At 44.8% G+C, this 22,062-nt stretch overlaps 1 protein-coding gene across 1 annotated transcript in view; it reads right to left on the reverse strand.

The window, feature by feature from the left end:
* LOC112565755 (sestrin-1-like) overlaps positions 1-22,062 on the reverse strand; it is a 47,765-nt gene that overhangs the window by 22,405 nt on the left and 3,298 nt on the right. Inside the window, 1 exon segment of the mRNA XM_025241484.1 lies at positions 17,445-17,519. Within this exon segment, the coding sequence (XP_025097269.1) occupies positions 17,445-17,519 (75 nt within the window).

The raw sequence follows: 22,062 nt of genomic DNA on the forward strand, positions 1-22,062 counted from the left end.
GTCTGCGCCAGACAGGGAAATACATTTCAGCTTCCATGTCAAGAGATTTACTGGAAATGGACTGGTGCCACTTGGATTTGAAATGTTAGACATTATGTTACCCGCCTTAAGATATTCTGACAATAAGACTATGCCCTATGTCTGACACCAATGAAGAGGATGGATGTCATCTTACACCATGATGTCCATGTCTGACAGATCAACAAACACACACACACACCAGCCTTCGCGGACACACATGTGTAAAAATGTACAATATTCACAAAAGAAAAAGAAAGAAAGAAAAAAAAAAATCCACAAACATCAGGTGACCATGATGGGTTGCGACGCCACTTCTCCGACAGCTGTCGCCACTGTCAATTAGTGACGTCCAGGCGCATGCGCGACAACCGTCTGTGAAGGACATGGGCAATGGAGGGAAGGGAGGGGACAGCTGCTGTTTACTGATGTCGAACAGGAAATGAGGTCTCAAGCAAAGCTCTGCACAGTACTGCATGCAGGAAGCACGAGAGTCTGGCAAACACAGTAGTGCCCTCGTTCACACTCACCACGTGTACACTCGCCACAGCGGGACAAACACGCAGACACACTTACCACAGGCAGCACACCCCTGCATGCCGGGTACTATCATAGGCCTCAAGCCTTTGACAAGTGTGGGTAGCTTCTATCGCGTTATCTACCCCCGGATGAGCACCTGCTCAGGAAGGCTGCACTAATGTAATAAATAATAACAAGGGATGCTGGTATAACGCAGCACACGGCTAGAAATATGGATTACAACTGACAGGGGGAGGGTCCATCGATAACACATACCTACAGCAAGAACAGAATACCCTGACATTCCTTCCATACATTAGTATCATAAACATCTCACAGGCTATGAGTAGGTTGAGGTTCAGAGAAACACGATATATCAGACATAAGTAGTATGCGTTTCACAGGTGTAACCGATACAAACATGTATTCCAGGACGGACAGGATCTCTATGACCAGCATTCTTATCGAATTTATGTTTAAAAATTATTTTGGAAAACGCTTATGTGCCATTAGAGGGGAGAAAAACATGAACTTTCATCGGCAGTTTTAACTAAAATGTTCTTCACCGATAAAGGAGTGGATCTTTTTTAGAAAGGACCGTAGGACCGGAAGTACAAATGAAAGCTATTGTAGGATACAGCTGTCGCAAATATTCCGTGAGGACGTAGAAATAATTATTTCTCGTTAGTACTTAGTACATTTTATGTAGGTGTATGGATGAATAGACACGAAGAAACAATCCTTCACAAAGTCCAATGGGTGAAAAGCAGTCACCGTCTGACACAATTCTAGTGACAGTTGGTCTGTCGCCGCAGGTTCTGACGACATACAGCGTGACGTAACGGCCTGACCCGCCCAACCCTCCAAGGGAACTCCCCTGTCTCCGCTCACACCGACCGTTAGACAGGTTCTGGACGTGGCGTAGGGTGGAGACTTGGCGGGTGGGAAGAGGGTCTCTGTGTGGCTTCTACTACTGTCTCAAGCCGTGTTCATGGGTAGAGTAGAGGTGAGGATGTGAGAAAGTTATAACGGGTGGCGAAAGGTACGGAGTGAAACGTGACTGAGGATACGACGGGACGACAGGTGCGAAGCAATAATTTGGTTCGTCGTTACGTCTGCGGCCACCCCACAGACCCTGCCACCAGACCGCCCAGCGGCGACATTGTCATTTGTCCCAGTCATGAGGACTGCTTGTGCGTCATCGACCTCTGGGGACTGTGCCTACCTTCTGGGGTTGGGATGTAGGGGGCGGGTCAGTTCTATTACTGGCCCCACGTCATTCACCAGCCTTAGATCGACTATTCTTCTCTTTGTCTATTGTCCCCGAGCAACTAAATCTGCTTCAACAGCGAAACCAACCCTACCGCCCAAATCCTACAAATCACTGCACCTCACCCTCTCTAATTTACATATGAAAGCAGGGAAACGCCGAGTGACATGTCTTCTATGAAGGTATTGATGGTGAGTCGATGTCCTGGTTACTTTTTCTTTCTTTCTGTCCGCTGTTTGCTGTCGGATTAGATGAGCGGTTAAAAAACCCGTTAGCTGGACGAAGACTTTGGCCTGTTTCGTAGTCTCTTCCCACCCCTCAAAGGGACCTTTAACGACCCCGAGGGGTCGAGAAATTTAGGAACAAGTGCATGGGCAGGAGACAAAAGTTCAAAGTGACATGCATCGTCCGGCAGCCAGTTACATGTATCAGGTTTAACAGGCTGAAAAGGCGATCCTTCTACTTAATTAGTCATCTCACACAAACTCACATCCCGCAACATTTGCTTTACTTAGAAACATGACTTCTGCTTCACTGCAGAAATAGGTCAGGTTGGGAAAATGGTGTAATTTTGCATCATTATCAACCGCCACTTTCTCTCTCTCTACCCCCCGCACACACCTCACTGCACTCGCGGCTTGCGGTCGACTGAGTGGAAGCTTGCAGCAAGCTGCGGGCACAAGAGCGATGCTACGACGACTCGTCGTCTGTGGAGGAATCCTCAGGGCAGACGAGTGGCCGGCCGCACCATCAGCCTCTCCCCTCCCTTGACGCAAACCTCCAGCCTGCTGTTCTTACACCTAGTCGAGAAAGCAGTCTTCCATCCGTCGACCAGATGACGACCGTCGATAACCGAGGGCGCGTGCAATTCGCATGACATCAGCAGGACCCACCTGCCAGAAAGCACGAGACAAAGCTCTTGATCCTTACAGCGTCCACAAGAAAAAAGGTGCTGACTTTGCAGCCTGCCAGAACAACAACAACAAAAATCTGAACAAGCCCACGATTTGCGATAACAAGTGGTCATTAGACGTGACTCACTCTCCTCCGTCCGTTAGGGCGGTCACCCGCAGCGCCCCCACCCGTGACCCTGAGGCTGCGCGATAAACCCTCGAGGTCTGGGCCAGGTGCTGGCATCAGCACTGATTTGTTGCCAAGTCTCAAGCTCCAGCTTCGCCCTCCGCCACAAAACCACTCCCCTTTTATTAAGCCGCGTTTTTTTTTTCTCACCGTCCGCTCTGGTAATAAAATGGCGGCGACATTTATACCCCGGGTGTCTTCTCTCTCTTGGGTTATATCCCAGTCAGAGATAGCATTTCTACCCATCTGCGCATTAGGAAGTTCGGTGGCCGTGACTGTGTGGGTCAGCCGCATCTCCCACCTCTCCCCGTAAACCACGGCCTTGGCCTCTTGAAGGGGAATCCCCTTGAACTCTTGAATTACAGACCGTGACCTCTTGAACCGGAGTGTGTCCTTTTCTTTTCTCTACCTGTATACATTTATAGAAAACCTCAGACGTGACTGCGCAACCTGTTTTAAAATCAGACAACAGCAGAAAGAGAATGTATGTTTGTGTGTGCCGGGGTGTAAGCAGGACGATGGAGACCAAACTGTGAGAGCGTTTAATGAAAATCAAGTTTACTCTCTCGAGACCTACTCCGAGCATGTTTATGTTTATCCTCATCATACTACGCCTGAAACACTCTCTTTGCCAGATTGCACTCGACAGTGCAATGCATCTTCCGTTTCAGTTGTGACACTGAAGGATTAAGCATTTCCTGCCAGAAACTAATGGACGCATCCAACATCCAACATCACTCACTCGACTTTTCTTCCAACAGAGCGCACTTTGCTCGCCTACTAACTTGTTCTTTGGCTAACCCTCGCAGACATGGTTTCTGTACACTTAGTGTTATAAGTTTAGTTCTCTTTTTTACCGTTCATTATGCTTTGTTACAGTGTGCCCAGTATTGCTTTGATACTACTTGAGTTCTCGGCGATACACATTTTTTGTTCATTCGATGTGAAGCCGATGAAGCTGCGACAGACGACAGACGCCGTTCTATATATATATCTGCCTTTAAAATTTCTTGTGTGTGAGAGAGAGAGAAAATGAGACCCACAAAAAACCCAAACCAAACAAAGCAAAAAAACTGAATGTACGGGGCGGACGACAAACTTCCAGTCTTGCCCGCTCGTTGCATCAGCCTGCACGCTCTCTGCACGCGCCTCGTCACACCATCACCACCGCCACTACCACACCACCACCACTCACACTTCCAAGACGCGGAAAAATTCATTCAATCGATGGCCGCCTTGTGACAGCGACAAGCTGATGAAATCGTGCAATCCACGACCCCTCCCCCTACTACTACCTAGACCCGAAGCCAGTTCTGTGCCTCGGTCGAGAAGGGAAGAGCGAAACAGAAAGGAGAACTGTTAGCACCGGCTTACATCAGCCAGTCGAGGGTCAAAGGGTATGCATTCCTTGTGTTGCCGGCAAGAGACCTGCCAGTACAGCCGTCTTGCCCCGCACAGGATCGTCTTCTCGGCTTTCAACATTATTTACGTCAACAGCAGAGGCTTATGGGAAGTCGGTCGTCAACATAGAGGAGAGAGATAACACGACCGGAACTATTTTTACCGCGTGCCGTTGGTTGTTGCATCAGCTGAGGACAGACCCGACAAAGCTGGAGCTGGGTTTCTGAGAATGTGACAATGAACCGTAAACATTTGAACTGGTGATTGAGGTGGGTCTACTCCCCCAACTTCCCAGGAGTGCTAAAGTATCGAGTGTTTACGTCTCACGAGTGACCAGGCAGTGGTGGTGGTGGTGTTGAGGGTTGGGGGTAGAGGTCGTAACCTCTCTAGTCAGTCACCGGAAGAGATCTCGTAAACAAGGTTGCAAGAGAGAGAGTTGACTGTCGATCGCTTGCATCAGCTGAGTAACTGGCCGGTTCCTCCCCGCGCCTTACAGGTCACGAGACGACATCACCCACCATCATCACTCAAGGTTAAGGCCCTGCAAGGGAACCAGGTACTGATGGATCTTCTGACACGTGATTCCATCTAATGACAGCCCGCTACCCCCTCCCCCTGTTGGTTGTTACTCTTTGTCCCTAAAAACGGTAAGTGTCCTGGCAATAACGGAAACAAAACTCGAAGAGATATTATGTCGACACGGAAACTTTCAGCATTGTTCCTGCCATTCTCAAACAGGACAAAGTGTCTGTCTTGGGGTTGTAGGACGAGTTCCAGACGGGCAACTCTGAACACAAACCTTCTCAGAACGAAACAAATCAGCCTAAACTAAACCGACCTTTGCTGTGGTTCACGTCACAGGTGACGCTGGGAAATACCCGTTCCCCAGGTAAGTATGGCAGTTACAAGCAGGAGGCCTCTCAACGCTCTTCACGCCATTCTCCTGTTCTTGCGTCACTCCGATATTATACCGCCGGTCGGTTTCTTTCAATCCTTCTCCCTCCCTTTCTATATTTCATTACTTCCGGTTTGAGTGGCAGGTGAGACAAGGAGGTGAGGTTGACAATCTAGGAAATAATGACTAACGTGATCCAACCCCGCCCTCTACTCCCGGAATAGGACCGTTGAGGGTTTGAGTCACTTTACTGCAGAAAGACAAGGACGAGGGAAACGAAGAAGGACGTAAATGAACTTTGGCAGCCTGTGTCGATCTTGTCTTCTGGTCCCCAAACTGTCACTTCCTGGCTCTTCCAACAGCTGCTTCCTGCCTGCACCACGCAGCCTTGACCTAACTCCCTCCCCCACATTCCTAAAAAAAAAAAAAAAGAAAAAGGTGACATTCATTCATCCGGTCGTGACGAACGAATAAACTTCCCTTTCGGCGAATCGATACTGAGTGCCGCACGTCCTCACGTGTAAACTTATCCCCACACTCGCACTCTTTTGCTTCCCCCTCTCTCTCAGACTTGAACCCATGACTCATCGACTCTGCTGGTCCATTTTAAATTCTTTTTTTAAAGGAAAAGGAAGGAAAAAAAACCGAACACACTCTAAATATAAAGCATAATAGAAGTCAGCGAACGAGGCAAACGGTGCAGTTCGAGAATCTCACAAAAATAACTGACGGCGTAGGCTCGTTGCTCTACACATGAGATGCCGATGGTACACGTGATGATAACAGGACGATAACAATTAGCAATGAAATAGTATTGCTGGTAGTGATGAGCAAGGCACGAAGAGATAATTATGATAACGATGATAAGCTATAACAGTTACTCATGCAAACGATACGGTAATAGAAGTTATCGATAACAGATAGCTGAATAAGGGAGTGAGTTGATTCCACTCGACTTTCTGGAAACGAATTGAAACTATACGCCGCGAGGGACCGACTCCAAACTAAAGAATACGATTCCGACTACATTACAACCCGCTAAGAGCATGCTCATAAGGTGTGAGAACGCGCTTTACAAATTTTGCATAATTATTATTGTTGGCACGCTCTGTGTGTGTTCCCGAACGCTTCTCTTAAGAATTTTACCTGCACACCCCCACTGCGTCACCTAGCTGGCGTTTTTTTTTTTTATTTTTAATGTGAGCAATTTTCGTATTCAACTTCGAAACCTGAATCTCTAGAGACATGCAGCCTCAAGGGAAACAGGGAGTCAGCGCATATTACTGCAACAATCTCAGAGAAACAGATAAACCCCCTCACCCTCGCCCCCTCCGAACGTCCCAGAACGCCTTGATAGTGCGGAGATAACTCCATCCCAAAGAACCCAAGCCATTCCATGGCACAAAGATGATTTCCTCTGCTGCAGCCAACTCGGCCTGAGGATTTTGCTGGCCCAGAGAAGGAGAGATAGAGATGGAGAGATGCAAACACCATGTTCATGGTTGTGGCAGCCTCTGCTGTGTTGCTGAGAGCGGGGCTGAGATGGAGCTGCTGCTGCCACCCCTCTGCTCCCCACCCTTTTCCACCACCTTCCAAGTGAAGCCGACATTTTCAAGACGCGCCTCCTCTTTTACTGTCTTGGCGCGAACCGTGGGAACAGAGAAGTTCTTCGAGCTGGCGGTTGGCAAATGCAGCTATTTTTTTTTTTTTTTCCTTTTTTTAAACTTGCGAAGATCCTCGACTTGTCTGTAAGCGCGTGCGTGCGCGTAACTATGCTGGCAGACGTCTTCAGAGGAGCGTGAAGTTTCGCGTCTTGAGTGTGGGCAGTGGACAAGAGCACCGAATAGCCAGTCAATACTGTCCACGCAGGTTAAAAAGCAAAACTCAGACATGAACTGAGAGGAAGAAGGCGCGGACTAGAACAAGGGAAGCAACTGCGTTAACCATGATGGGATAAGGCGATCGAAATTACGTCCCCTGCATGTTTGCGCCCTCGCTTTTCTTCCCCCGTTGAAGTGGTGTATATGCCATGAAAAAAGTGTGAAATAGATGTGTACCAGCTTTGCACAAATTTTTATGTGTCCATACGGAAATGCACATGATCACACAATCACATAGGTGAAGACCGCAAGTTTTTGGGGGTTCAGATTGTTTTTAAATGTCACATCTATTAAGGGAAGATGAGAAGGTTTATAATCTGGTTTCCTTGGTGAAAAATAAAAGGCGACAGCATTTTCCTATTAAGTAACCGAGCACACATACAAACAGGGTCTTATTTTTATTATTTTCTCCGTTTATATTAGAAACTATTCCTCCATTTAGCTAATACAGTTTACACTCCACTGTGTGTGTGTTTTTTTTATAGTCTGATAATACATCGACAGAGAACACAAACTCTTTCTGCCCATCCCTCTCGACCGACTGATAAATCAGCGATCAATCAGACACAGAAACCAAGAAAAAGACTGTGCATGTGTGTGTGTGTGAGAGAGAGACAGAATGAACAAATGAACACTGCCACGATACACCGGATATTGAAAGTATATCATTGGTTGAAGTGTACTTGTTCCCTCTTTAACACAAGCACATACCCCGTACATTTCCAGATTACCTTAAATTAAAATTTCAACACCCTGTAGACTGGGCAGTGCTTTTCCATTATTATAAATGATCGATCAAATGCTTCGCAGACATATGGGACTGTGATTGTCTGCCCCTGAAAATGGTCGACAAGAGCAGTAGCGGGCCTTGGTGGTGGTCCAGCGAGTGAACGGCGCGAGGCGATCATCCTCACTGACACAGAGAAACAACAACACACACAGACCGACAGCAATAAGACATACAAACGCAGGATTAGATAAGGTGGGTGGGGGGAGAAGAGAAAGAGAAAGGAAAAAAAAAATCGAATGAGCACACACTAAAGAGAGGAGCAGCCAGATGGACAGAAGGCCAGGCGTATTCCACGCACGTCGTGTCAAACAGTTCAGGTCCGTCAATGAATTAGTCTGTCAGCTTTGACCTACATCATTGTAATTTATGCATTTAGGCCAAAAGAAGCATTTTTAAGGAGTCTATTTTTAATCCTTACCGCTTCTGTTCTTCTTGCTCTCTTTCTCCTTCTTTCTACCCCTACCCCACCCGTGTCTTATGCCAGCAAAAAGATATCGTCCTGGCGTGTATAACCAGCAGTCTGCGTCAGCCCGCCACCAACCCTTGTTTATCGGGTCCGTATCTCGAGGACTGGGTACAACGCGAGTGCAAAACGACCATTGAATGAGCGATAACCACGGCCCCTGCATACCAAAGGTATGACTTGTCACTGTCTTGAGGGAGCTGTCAACCCTTATTTCGTTTAAAAAAAGGCAAGAAAGGAGCAGGAAGGATGAAGACAACAAAGATATCCCGATCTCTACCCCTAAAAAAAAAAAAAATTAAGAGAAAGAGAGATAACTCGACTGACAAGAGAATAACAGGACAGACAACCGAGCTGCAGTAGCACTTGAAAACAAAAACAAAACAACAAAAAAAGCAAACTTTCAATAAACAAAAGACTGGCACCAACAGACAACAGAATCGCGCCAGCACTTGACAGCCAGCTAGGAAGACTGAATTAACGCCTGACAGAAACAAATTCGAGTTCTGTTTGATAGAACAGAGTTGGCCTGTAGACATTATAGGCTATAGTTGACAGACATTAACAGTTGACTAACACTTGCTAAACAGCAAGCAAATGGCGCTAATAGTAATACGTTACAAACGACAACAACCACAACAACAGAACTGCACCAGTCTGCACGCTGATTTGTGCATTTCCACCTCAGCCATGTGATTACTGAAGTCTCCAGTCGGCCATTGCCACCCAAGCTCAGACATCTTGCGAGTTCTTCACCAGCCAGCACCCTCGGCTTTAATTTCATAGACTTGTAAGTCCCTATGCATTCAACAGCGCCCACACGGAAGTCAGGCTATTAAAACTGTCATGTTTACAAGATGACTCCAACCTCCACTCAAGAAAGAAAAAAAAAAAAAAGGTCGACTGTTGTTGCCCACTTCTCAACAGCGACACCAGCGGCCATCGAGAAATGTCGGGTTTAAGTTAAGGCCTCTTGAAACATGACGTCAGATTCGGTTAAGGTTCAACAGTCAACGACAAGTTTAACTGCTCATCTTGAGAATACAAATTTTGCTGCTTTAAAAAAAGAGAAAGAAAAAATAGCAGCCAGTGGACCTCGTGCATCGCGTGACACGTCGACTGTTTGCCTACTTGACTGTCGCGCTCTTTTGTTTGAGGAAGCGACAGGAGTTGTTTAGAGTTGTTTACTGCTTGTCTTATTTACAATCTCTTTCTCTCACACAAGTTCGGGGCACAGCTTAGTCCCTCTCATCTCGCATTCACAAAACAAGGTCGATGTGAGACAGCAGAATGCACAGAAGTCTGTGCAGTGGGTGTGAGGTCAGAGTGGAGGACCAGAAGCTGGCGATGAGTAGTGGTGAATCCTTCATGAATATTCTTCCGATTCGCGATTTTACGCGGTTGGTGGCATCTGGCGAGGTCAGGTTTAGCGCCCGTACTGTAGGCCAGATCATAAAGTTTCTAAAGTATATAATACAGGGTATATTACATCACCTAACCTTGACTCCTCGCTATACCCCCGTGTCTGTAAAACTCGTTTCTGTTTGTTCTTCTGATGAGTCAGCTGGAGCAATGAAGGATGAATAAAAGATTTATCGACCAAAGAAAGGCTCTCAAGAGATCAACGAAACAACTATTTGGCGTCGACCTTGCTGAAAACATGACGAACAAAGCGTTCTGCTTTAAAATGGGAAAAAAATCCACAAAACAAAACAAACAAAAAACACTTGCAAGCCATGTCGATCGTCGCCAAGAGACTGGTGGTGGGAACAGCTGTTGCTGTAATGAAGGAGAAACTGATGCTAAACTGGGCCACGTCAGCAACAAAACAAGCTGCCTTCTGGGCCCTCTCATCTTCCCTTCATCCTTGGCATCGCTCACGGACCAGTCATCGATGCTCCACACTAATGAATGTGGAAGCACAGTCGATGACAGCTGTGTTCCCATTACAGGACACCACGGAATAAGCGAGGTCAAAAGAACGATCCGCAAGTTCAAACAATAATTCTGCGAAATATAAGACAGAATATTTTGCTGACCAGTTCCCTGGGTAGATACCACTGAAGCAATAAAGGGATGTAAGTCTGCCTCAAATAGTCCTGTTCACGCAGTTCCAGCATCAGATAAGAAAAATACTGCCAATAAAGCTGTCAAACTGGAATATTCGGACATGACCTGCAGCTTGGAAATCATTCACGACATTGTTTCATGAATTCTTTCCGAACCCGACAACTCTCATAGCAAAGTCGTTGTCCTCTCAGCTGCATGATGTCCCCCCTCCTCCATCTCCCCTCCTCTCTGTTACAACTGAGTGCGTGCGGCGGATGGGATCTAGTCCATCTCATTGTTATCCTCATCACGGGCGTACGTCAGCACAATGTAGCCTTCTTCCTCCATTAGCACTCTCATCGATCCTCGCTCATGCCTCTTTCAAGAAACAACTCTCATCCGCCGCCTCAATATCCATTTCCATCCACTGGATTCCTGCGCAGAATGCTAACCTGAGTGTATGCAATCGGCAATGGGTTTATCGTGTTGAGAGTCTGAATGGGAACTTACTTTGGCGGAGGAGGGCAATAATGTTACAGGCCAAGCAGGGATCAGCCAAACACAGCATAGCGAGAACTTCCATGTTGGTGGTGCGAACACTCCAAGCCTGGCGACGCCAGCGCTCATTATGGTTTCCGGTGGTGAGAGGACGGGAGTGAGGCTTGTTACAATTACAATTATCACCGTTATTCTTTCAACAGAGAATGTAAGTGTGGAGGGCGAAGTGTGGAGAGGGGAGGGAGCAAGAAAAGAGAATAAAGAAACAGATGGGGAAAGAAAGACGGAGTGAAAGAAATGTAGAACATGTTCTTGCGTTCTGCAGAAGCCAAGAATTATGCCAGCCTGGCATTTTTGCTTCGTCAACCAGTTCCGATTCATTCATGAGCGCCAACGGCGACCGCGCAAGAAAAAGGGCAGCTGGCTGACCAAACAAATTGTGCATTACCATTCCCACCCCATTCATTGCCTCTCCTGATTGACAATCGTCATCGACCACAGTTTGGCTGGCACTGGCAGCTCGTTATCCGCGTGCAGCCATTGCGCGTGGCCGAGGTCAGGAGGTCCCTCCCGTCATGCAAATCGCCAGACTGGGTTCCGCTGCTGCTGATGCGGCGGTGGTGATGGTGGTGGTGGCGGCGGACGAGAGCCTGGCGACCACTTCAGATGATGTGTGACGTACGCCGGGTGCCCCGCTAGCGCTGTGGTAACAACACTTAGCCATGTCATTCATGTAGCGAAAAGCCTGTTCAGGTCCCTAAGGTTCGGATCTCGTCTCTTCTCTCAGGATGTGACACCATTCACATGGGTTGTCTCCGAGGCGGTCTATTCCTTTCTCCTACTTCACCATCACAGGACGAAATCCCCGCAGGGTAAACGCACTTTGAAACAAACCAAGTCAATCGCGACTTGTTCCACACGCACCCTGGTGCCTCAGTCCCATGTCAGTCAGAAACCAGCCCACATTATTGTCCCTGTCAAGGGACAGAGGTCAAACATTTGCGAGATTTTCTAACGATTATACTGGTGTTATTTCCCCTAACACGCTTTCCTTCCGTTATCCTCGCTGCTTCTTCGTCGCTCTCGATAACGGATAATGCACAGCCCTCCATCGTAGTTACTGATTTGTTTTCGCCGTCCTCATGTCACACCAAAGGCCATCGGATGAATCCTCAAATCCGACGGATTTTAAATATCTTTATTGCAAAAATTAGTCACTGATAATTGTCCTAATTAAAAAGGGCTACAAATGTTATTATCAGACAAAGAAGTGGTAATAAGAATACCGTGCGAACAAAAGTGGAAGAGAAGAAAAAAGAAATAAACAAAGACTTTGGGTGGGTGAGATGGTAGAAAAGGTGGGACAGACAACTAACGTGTTATTGCTTTCACGAAGAAACTTCTGTGGCTGCATGAGTGTGCACAGGTGATAGATGAGTTTAGATGGTGCGTGGGCAGGTAGGTGGCAGGAGGACAGAGAAAGTCACTAGTAGTTGTCGTGAGTCACACTGTTACAAACTGCTGACAAACCCCGAAAATAAATCGTCGAAGCTGATAAAAGTTGATCAAGAGCCAAGTTTCCGGGTGGAGTCCGCCGGCACCAGACCACTGCTCCCCGCGTTTCCCCTGCTCACCAGCCCCACCCCACACTGAAGCCCCCACCCGGGCTCCACATAATCCCCACGTACAGGTGAGGTTTATGTGTTCTGATATTGCTAAGTTGTAATAGCTTATAGAAAAGCAAATAGAACATGACATAAACAGACACAAACAGACGAAGAAGCAGCTCCCTCCCATCCCATTGGTTTTTCAGACCAAGAAGTAACGTTTGGAGTTAGGTGACCTGTTCCTCTAGCTGGACGCTAAGGCCTAGCTGACAGGTAAAATGGTTATAAAATACTAGAAAACTTGGCTTTAGCATAAGTTAGTGCGCATGCGCACACGGTCCCTAACCTCAATGGCAAGTGCCTCCTAATTCACATCGACGCAGCGAAGAAGCGCACGTGCAGGTGTTGCGACAAGTTTTTGTGTTTGGGGCGCGAGGTGGAGGGAGGGTGGAGGAAGGATTGATGGCGATGGCATTCTGACTCGAAAGACATTAAGCGCACACCCGACCAAGCAAACTGCACGTGCAGCCTGTGCACTCCCACCCCTATTCATGGCGAAGTGCACCGACCTTTAATTGACCTTTTGGCGGCACCAAAAAAGTGGACGATTGTTGTATTTTCCCACGGTAAATACAGCGTTGCTTTATCTCCTTACCTCTACCCTTTAACCCTTTCTTCAACTCCCCCTCCCCCTAGTTTGAGTGCTGCTTTTGGAATAGAAGAGGAAAGATTGCCGATCAGTTGACATGATGCTTGGACCTTGCAGAAGTTGTACCGTCTCTAAATGCTATTGCAGCAAATGAAATTGAAGATTTAAGATGTAAGATTTTCGAACCGAGTCGCACCGTGTGATGCACGCTTTACCTTTGCAAGTCAGAGGATGTAGATATCTCTGTGTAACAGGCCCGCGGAATGACCTTAACTACATGTCACACTAATCGTCTGTACCCTGGCCTGTACCTATCCTCGCTTCTCGCCACCGAATTCCAGCAGACAACTCTCATCCAAGGTCGCTACCTCGGAGGTACATACACATCCGTGGTCACAACCTGCCGAGTGCATTCTTGTACTCCGTGACTGGTCGCTGGGAACACACGTGACAGCTGCTATTTAAAGATATTATTTATTGCTATTATTACACTCAAGAGAGCCTTTACCTCAGAAAAAAACCTGCCCCAGACCAAGGCACCTCCTTGCTACCCGACAACCCTAGCGGGTGAGCGCTACTCATCGATCACCTGACAAATGCCTCAATGAACTGCTGTGACCAGTTGGATAGTGTGGCCCCTACTTCTAAATTTTAATTAGCTCTCAAAAAGCAATCTCACCTGTACAGAGCAACGGCGGAGTGTGACAACATGTGTGTAAAGTAGGTCGGGGGGAGGGGCTGAGGTGATAAAATTTTACAGGTATATAAGTAGATACATTAGTCAGCGTTGCAGACTTAGGCTTAGTCATTCACATTAACTGACAGTCTACTTTAAAAGTCGATTCGACACTAAACCAGAAAACTGGACCGTGACCTCAGAGTTCATCTCACAAGACGTCAGCAGTGAGGAGCTTTTACCTGTTGGAAGCGATTGACCGTGTCGGGTATAGACATTGAGCTGATGTATGTGACTGGACCCAGCAGTCCAGACTAGCAATGGAGACGACCACGCGGAAACGGCTGCCGTCAGTGGTAATGCGATTTGCATGTCAGCACGTCTGTCCTGCCGCACTCGGTGCACGCGCAGACACGAGAGGGCGCTGCAGCCTGCTTTCACGCTTCGCTGATCACGCGCCGCCAGTAATCGTTCCTTCCCTTCTAACTTCTCTGCTCAGCTCGCTGCTAATGAGATCACTTCCTGCTAAATATAGAAAGTGGGGCTGGTTTCTGTGGATGGGGAAGGAGGGGAGGGAGAGGGAGGGGATGGAGAAGCGGAAGATGGAAGCGCGTGAGATAAAGAAAGGGAGAAAACTCAAAAGGGAAGCAATACAAACATGGTATCACGCCTCGCTCGCTAACTGATAGCTATATAATTAGCACCGATGTCGAGATGTGAGCCGAGGCCTGTTATTTCCAACGGCAGGTGATTCGCAATCTCTCTCTGACTGCCTGATGTACGGCGGACGGCCACGTCATCCACGGGGCAGATAAGACTTTCAGTTTTGAACGGGGATGTCATCCTATATGATCTGTTAATTAAAACCCACCAGACGTTGCTAACTTTGAATATCGCACAAAAAAACTATTTACAGCCATTTGGCCACAGAAACAAAAATGTTCATTTAATGACCGGTTGTTTGCTTTGGTGGGGAAGTGTTTCCACCTGAGGGGAGAGGGTACGAAACCCGGAGAAAAATCCCCAACGGCTGGTGGTCCTGAGAACAGGCATCTGAACCCAGGGATGCTCTCTGTAGTGCTGACAAGTGTTTTGTTTTAATTACCAGACTACCGGTGCCCCCAGTTTCGCTTCCCAACAAATGGCGTGAAATGATTACAGACAGCAGCTTGTGCACGAGTGGTAGTCACGTGCAGGCGCGCGTGCAGCGTGGAGGGTGTGTGTCGAAATGCAGCACGCACAACGATGACAAAGGAGACAGCGACCATCCTGTGTTGCAGATACCAAATTGAATAAAAATAAATGGGGAAACGAAATGCAAAACCAAAAGTCGCTGAGACTGAAGCCATTGAGGAGATTAACATTCTACACAGTAAGTACAGCAGCACTTAGTTCTGGTGCAGCCTTCATCCCAGCAGAGGGAGCTGCTACTGGATTCCTAGTGAAACTCTGACATCTTTGGAGAACCGTCTCGAAATCCTTCGTTACATAAAACAAAAATTTGACTAAAGAAAAGACAAAAAAAAAAAAAAAAAAAAAATAAAAATTGGGCATTAAAACATGGTAAAACCTTTCGAAGCAAAATGTCCTCATGAAATACTGAGCACACATGTTGATATTTCTGTGGGTTTCTACACTCCTTTCTCCCTCCCGATTAGACACGTCCACCCATCGTGACAACAGCTGCTTAATATTAATAACTGCTCATCCATTAAGTCAATGATACTTAAATGTAGCTTGGTATTTCCCGCTTGCTGGAAGCAGTCTCCCAAATAAGGTCACATCTTGTAACAAGGTCACCTGCTCACATCAACAACACATCTGCAGAGCGATCTGTGACTAATGACGACGACTTCGGTTGCAACTGTTGTTGCTGTTTTGCACAAGAATGTTACTAAATAGAAAACAGGAAGCGGGGGCCAAGAAAGACGAAGGTGGACATGTGTAACAGCTGCAGCACACCGACTTGCTTAAAAACTATCGGGTGCTGGATGTACACCAACATAAATAAGATATTAACCAACACACACAAAGCATACATTGTGTTAAAGAATGGTGAATACTTCTTACGAAGAGTTTTGAGCTCAACATTGTCTTGTATTCACGTGTTCACTTTCTCCTCATCCCAAACCGAGGCTGCCAGGTGTTGGGTGTCGCCAGTGAACAGCGTGAGAGTAAAGACGAGAACAGAGCTGTCAGTGGGTGCGTTCATCATCTGGCAAAAAGCGTGCATTATCCTCTAAAGATAAGACGAGGAGCAAGTCAACGCACTGTTATCGCTGCTGCCCACAGACCTTTCCCACTGGTTATCTCCCCGCCATCTCGCGGTGACAACATTGGATGCTCTCCCCTCTCACAGCATCTCGACTCTAGCGACCTCTCTAGCCAGCAGCACTCGCCTGATACACCACAAACACAGCTTTGCATCTTGGGTGAGGTTTGGAAAGCAACCCAGAAAGAAAGACTACCACTAAGAAAAAAAAAAAAAAAAAAAAAAACAAGGCTTTGTATCCAATGTTTGCAAATATTTTTTTTAAAAAGTTTATCGACTTTCTAGACACGTGACCCGCCAGCTGTTGACGGCATTAGGATAAATCCCCTTACCCTCCCCGCTTTCTTTTTACAGTATGCCGATGGTATCCTTATTTTCACTTATAGAACTAATCATCTCTTGTGAAACTGAAAGTGTTCAAGAACACAAGAGGATACCAAACTGCTAAATCCAGGAAGTCTGTATATTCTTCAAGTAAGCACAACTTTCACAACGGTCCCCACCCATCCCTAGAGTCTGGTCTAACTTCTGCAAACCCTCCAGTAACCTATACTGCCTAGCAATCACATTACTGCCGAGCAATTTCAATGCAATACCATCAATACATTCACCCTTTTAACCAAATTAATCTTTCGGCTAATCCACCAAGATCACACGCACAATGACAGAATGGTACCCGGGAACCGAGTACACCTGCTGCAGTAAAAAAAGAATGAAGAAATAAATACCATAACAAGTAAAAGTGTTCTTGTACACTCCAAGCAAAGCAGTGAGTCACCTCACAAGAACCTGTGGCCATGTCTTATCCACTGTGTGACTGCTGACTGGGGTCATGGCATGCAGTCAGCAGCGATAACGAAATGGGCGCAGAGATAGATAACTGTGATCACAACAGCAGGGAAATGTTCATCAGCATCACTTCCACCCCAAGTGGACAATAATACTGAAACAAACAAACAAACAAACAAACAAACAAACAAACCAACAAACCTGAGGCTTAGGCTGAAGTCTTGAAAGACCATGTGCAATCTATTAAATAATAGTATGGTGCGATTTCCAGGAAAAAAGAAATGCACGCGCATACAGATGGGGAAGCATGTATGCTCACTCAAATGACCGACATGCAGACTGACAGGTTAAATAAAAACTAGACAGGTAGAAAACAAAACTTTAAACTTTGTGGAGTACAACAAGACAACTGCGTGCGCGCGCGTGCATGTGCACAAGTACCTGCTCTTGGGCATATAAATATAAACACAAACATTTACGATCATTTCTTGTCGGTCCTGGTCTCTCTTCCCTATTTTGCCACAACAACAATCCCATTAATTATTGGTTTTTTAAAAAAAAAAGTATTCCTATGGTTTTCCTACTCACCTCCTTCTCGGGAATAAACTTGCTGGTAATGTGTGCGAGTGTCCTCGGGACTTTGACAGTTCCACGGCCTCTCTCCTGTAACAGATAACAAAAGATATACATTATAACATTTTTTTATTTTCTAAATATGTACAATATACGAGACTACGAGACAGACAATAAGGTTAATGCCCTCAATAAAATCTGTGTACAATGTCAACTTTTTATCTCACCATCATCAATCTAGTAGACACTTTTAGCAAGAGGTCAGCCTAGTGACATAAAGAGGCAGATGTAGCTCGCATGTGTGAGAGAGAAAGAGAGGTGGAGAAGGTTCTTTCTTCAACAAAGTGTGGTTGGCATAAGAACAGGTGGGGAAAATCAGTCAAGTCTGCAATATAACAACAGGTACATCACGAGGGTGCTCAAGATTTTTTATTATTTTGCACTTGAGCTTAACCCACAATTAGAGATTTCTTCAATAACAACAGCAAACCTCAAGCTGCCGAGCACAAAGCTAGTAGAATATCTGAAAACATAAAGCACTTAAGAGATGGTCGTCTGAAAGTTTGTTTCCTCAGTAATGCTCATATAACATTTTTAAGGTGTCCACAATCAATGCTCTCATTACATTTAGCAGCAGCAGATGATGATTATGATGATGAGAATAATGCAAATACAATTATAATAGGATTTGTATAACACATTTCCACCACACGACCTCGATACGCTTCACAAGAGACTAGGGGCAGCGGGGAAAGAGGTCGTGTGATGTAGTCGGTACAATCAAGTACAACATGCAGACACAAACATGCACCAGTTAGCAATACAACAACATGAGGGACCGCATAGATATGGGTGTGGGGGAGAAAGGACTACAGGATGGACTAGTTATAGTAGGTGTTTCCGAAAGAGATATGTTTTAATTCAAGATCAGAAGGCATTAGAGATAGGGGTGGGCCATTCCAAATACTTGGGCCGGTAAAGGAGGAAGAGCGACGGCCGAACGTCTTTGGTCCCATACGTGGAACAGAGAGAAATCCGAGGTGGGCCGAAAGAGCTGACCTGTGAGACTGGCATAGCAACACAAGCTCAGACAGAAATATTGGGACAAGTCCATGAACCACCCTATAGCAAACCATGTTGATCTTGACTTCGATGCGAGCCCCAACTGGAAGCCAGTGGAGATGGTGCAGGAGGTGTGGCATGGTCGGCCTTTCACTTACAGAATACAATGCGGGCAGCACTGCTCTCAGCCAACTGGAGCTTTTCAAGGAAGTTCTATGGCCAGAGGGTTACAGTAGTCGAGCCTGGACAACATAAATGTCATAAGCTAATTTGTGGAGGCAACAGTGAGAGATCTGGCTGATCCTGCGCAGTTCAAGAAAGATGGATTTGCAGACTGACGACATGATTCTTGAAGGGCTTTGATGTGCTGAAAAAAAAAAAAAACCTCCGAGATTTGTGACAGATGGAGAAAACGACTGTGGATCCAGAGAAAGTGAGTGATGTAGACAGACATATGTTTAAGCATATGTGCAGAGGCTATCTGGATGATTTCAGTTTTCTCCCCGTTCAGTTTTAATTTGTTTGCCAAAATCCAGTGTTTGACAGAGTCGAGAGGCTTCCTGAGTACTGATGAACAGACTGCAATGTTGGCAAGCTGGGCCAGATTCCAGAAGCTGAGTATCATCGGCGTACAAGTGATACTACAAGCCAAAGTGGCGGATCACAAGGCCAAGTGGCTGGACATATAGGCAGTAAACAATAAAGGCACAAACACTGAACCCTGAGGATCTCAATAAAAGGACAGCAGCAGGCTCTGATGCAGGGTTGAGGATACTAACTAGATTCTGCAAAAATCAAAAGCCTTCAGCTTTAAAGGTCACAAAAACCACATTGTGAGTGAAAAGTAATACTTTAAAACTATAAGAAGTAATTAGATGCAACGGATGCTAATTTGGATTTCTTTTGATGTAAAATTTTCAGTCAATGCCCTACCATACCATGTTGCTTTCATTTTATCTTTTATCAGGAGATAGTCTTTGGCTTCGCTGACACAGCCCCTTCATTGAACATAAAATCTGTCATCGCACACTCACCTCCTTTCATTGAGGACTGCTGTATGTCCTTTTACACCTGGCCCTAACAAGTTCCCTCTGCTGAAAACTTCATGTGTGCATGAATGCATATGTGTGCATGTGCCTGTGTGGACACATGAACAATGTTTCACAACTGAGTAAAACCAATTTGGTTGGGTAGTAATTAGTTATCTGTGCAGTTGTCAGAGAATGCAGATCATATAAAATGCATGACATTCATCACAAGATTAGTACAAATATTTTCCCCATATATCTTTGTACTGTGCTTTGTTCTGTGTGCTTGTATGCACAATTGCAAGCAAAGGAGAAAGGAAAGCATTTCCTCTGTTTAGTAAACCCTGAAAATCCCATTTATAAAAAAAGAATGTTTGTTATTTGGAAGGAAACCATTCTATAGGTCTTTCTGTAAGCAAAACAAACCTCCTTGCTTGTAAGTGCCCATGATTTGCAAAAATGAAACAAAAAAGCCACTAAAAATGGTAGTGATTTAAAAAAAATGATGCGGATGGTAATGATGCATTTGACTGCTTCTGATGGGATCACATATTTTTCTACCTTTAGCCAGCAAACATCAAGCAACAACTGATACGCTCTTAAAATTATATGTGCTCCAACAACGCCACCTACACCCATGTATGCATATCTAATCACATGATTTTCCTCATCCAACAATGAGATATTATACATCTGCTTTACTATCAGGAAATGTTTGTACAAATGATGCCATAGCATTCGTTGCCTGCCCTGCATATAACCCCACATATTTATTCATGAATGCAAGTAAGCAGAAATCTGAAAATTAAAATCATCCTCAAATTTACTTGTATGATTCACAATGAAAAGCCTTTTAAATACATTTATTGATACAATACGATTTTCAGGATACAATCCAATAAATCCTAATCAGTTTGAAAAAAAGGCACTAAAAAATGTGTTAAATTTAATTTTTTTTTTATCAGAAATTGGCAAACTGACCTAAAAAAAATATAGAAACATCCTTTAACCCATTACAGTTCAGTTAAACATTAATAATTACAAAACAACCTACTCAAAGGATAAGAAAGAAATAGCAAGGGCTAATTCTATGCATGTTGTTTTGTTCACACCTTTTACTTTTTTGGCTATAACAAGCAAGGAACATATAAAACTGCATGGTCTAAAATACATATGAGCTGGAGTACATTGCTCACAAGCATTTGTATTTTCTGTTTCATATGGAAATGTGAAATTTATGGGCAATGTTAACTGTTTTTATGGAAAAAAAAGATAGGAGATCCCATGTAGCTTGTATACATAAAACTTCCTTAGATCTTATGAATACCAAAATCTTTCAATTTCAATTTCAATTACCAAAAAGCCAAATCTTTCCGTAGGTTGCAGAAAGGACTCTCCTCTTGTAAGGAAATCTTACTAGTAAGGTATACTTTGAAGAATAAGACGAAGCTTTACAAACAAAATAGAAGGATCATCAGCGTTGACAAAATGCCACATCAGACATGGTGCTGAATAGTAACAGAAAGATGCCGGGTGGATAAATGCATTTAAATTGCAAAAATCCTTGGACTTAGGAACTTTCTCTGGATCAATACAACGTTGGACAGAATTTTTTTTTCTGATGGTTCAACAAATGTGTGGTCAAACTCTGTTCCTCACTTCCCCATGTATCCAAACACAAAAAAGAAACCAAGGAAAGCGTTACTATAAAATACAGATTAATTTTGGCCAAAAAATTGAAATGAATCTAAATCTTTTCTTTTTCCATTAAAATACAATCATAAAGATAATTATAATAATCTTAAACTTGCTTTCAGGAGACCTAAAGTTACCTTGAGACTAATGTGGAATAAAAGCATTGTCAATCACTCCCTTCCACGATCAACTTTGGAAATGTTCTCTCTGTCGGCAAGATATAATAATAATAAATGCAAAATTTATAAGCTCATACTCACACTCCTAAGGAGCATGATCTTAGCACTTAAGAGCAAGAGCAAAACATGGACAGCATATGAGGGACAGGAAAACAAACAAATAGCATGTGAACTATAAAAGAATAAACAACCGTACTAAACGCAGAATAAAATCAAATACAGAAAACACACAGAGGAACCAAAGAACAAGAGCAGAGCTGAGAGTAACATGACATAGCAAAAGATATGAAGACATAATATTAAAAAAAATTAAATCTGTGACTCTACCTGCTGTAAGATATTCAACTGTTGGCAGCAGTTTATAATAAAGTTTATCGAACACTTCCAAAGATTGGCACATACATTCCTTGCTCAATGACTTATGACATCCTCTCATTCAGACCTCTACAGGCACCAAAAGGACCTTTGCTCCAAGGTATATATTTATATTCATATATGCAGACTAATCTATGCAAAGTAATGGACAATGTCAATACTGTTTAGTGATGTTTACTTAAAGCAAATTATAAGAAATTTAGCATGCAAATATCTTAAAAATTCTGATAATGAAAATTCATGTCTGTGGATCAACCGTGTCTTGAGATTGTGGTTTAACATTAGCAATGATCA

Source organism: Pomacea canaliculata, linkage group LG6 (assembly GCF_003073045.1).
Source record: "Pomacea canaliculata isolate SZHN2017 linkage group LG6, ASM307304v1, whole genome shotgun sequence".
NCBI lineage: Eukaryota > Metazoa > Mollusca > Gastropoda > Architaenioglossa > Ampullariidae > Pomacea > Pomacea canaliculata.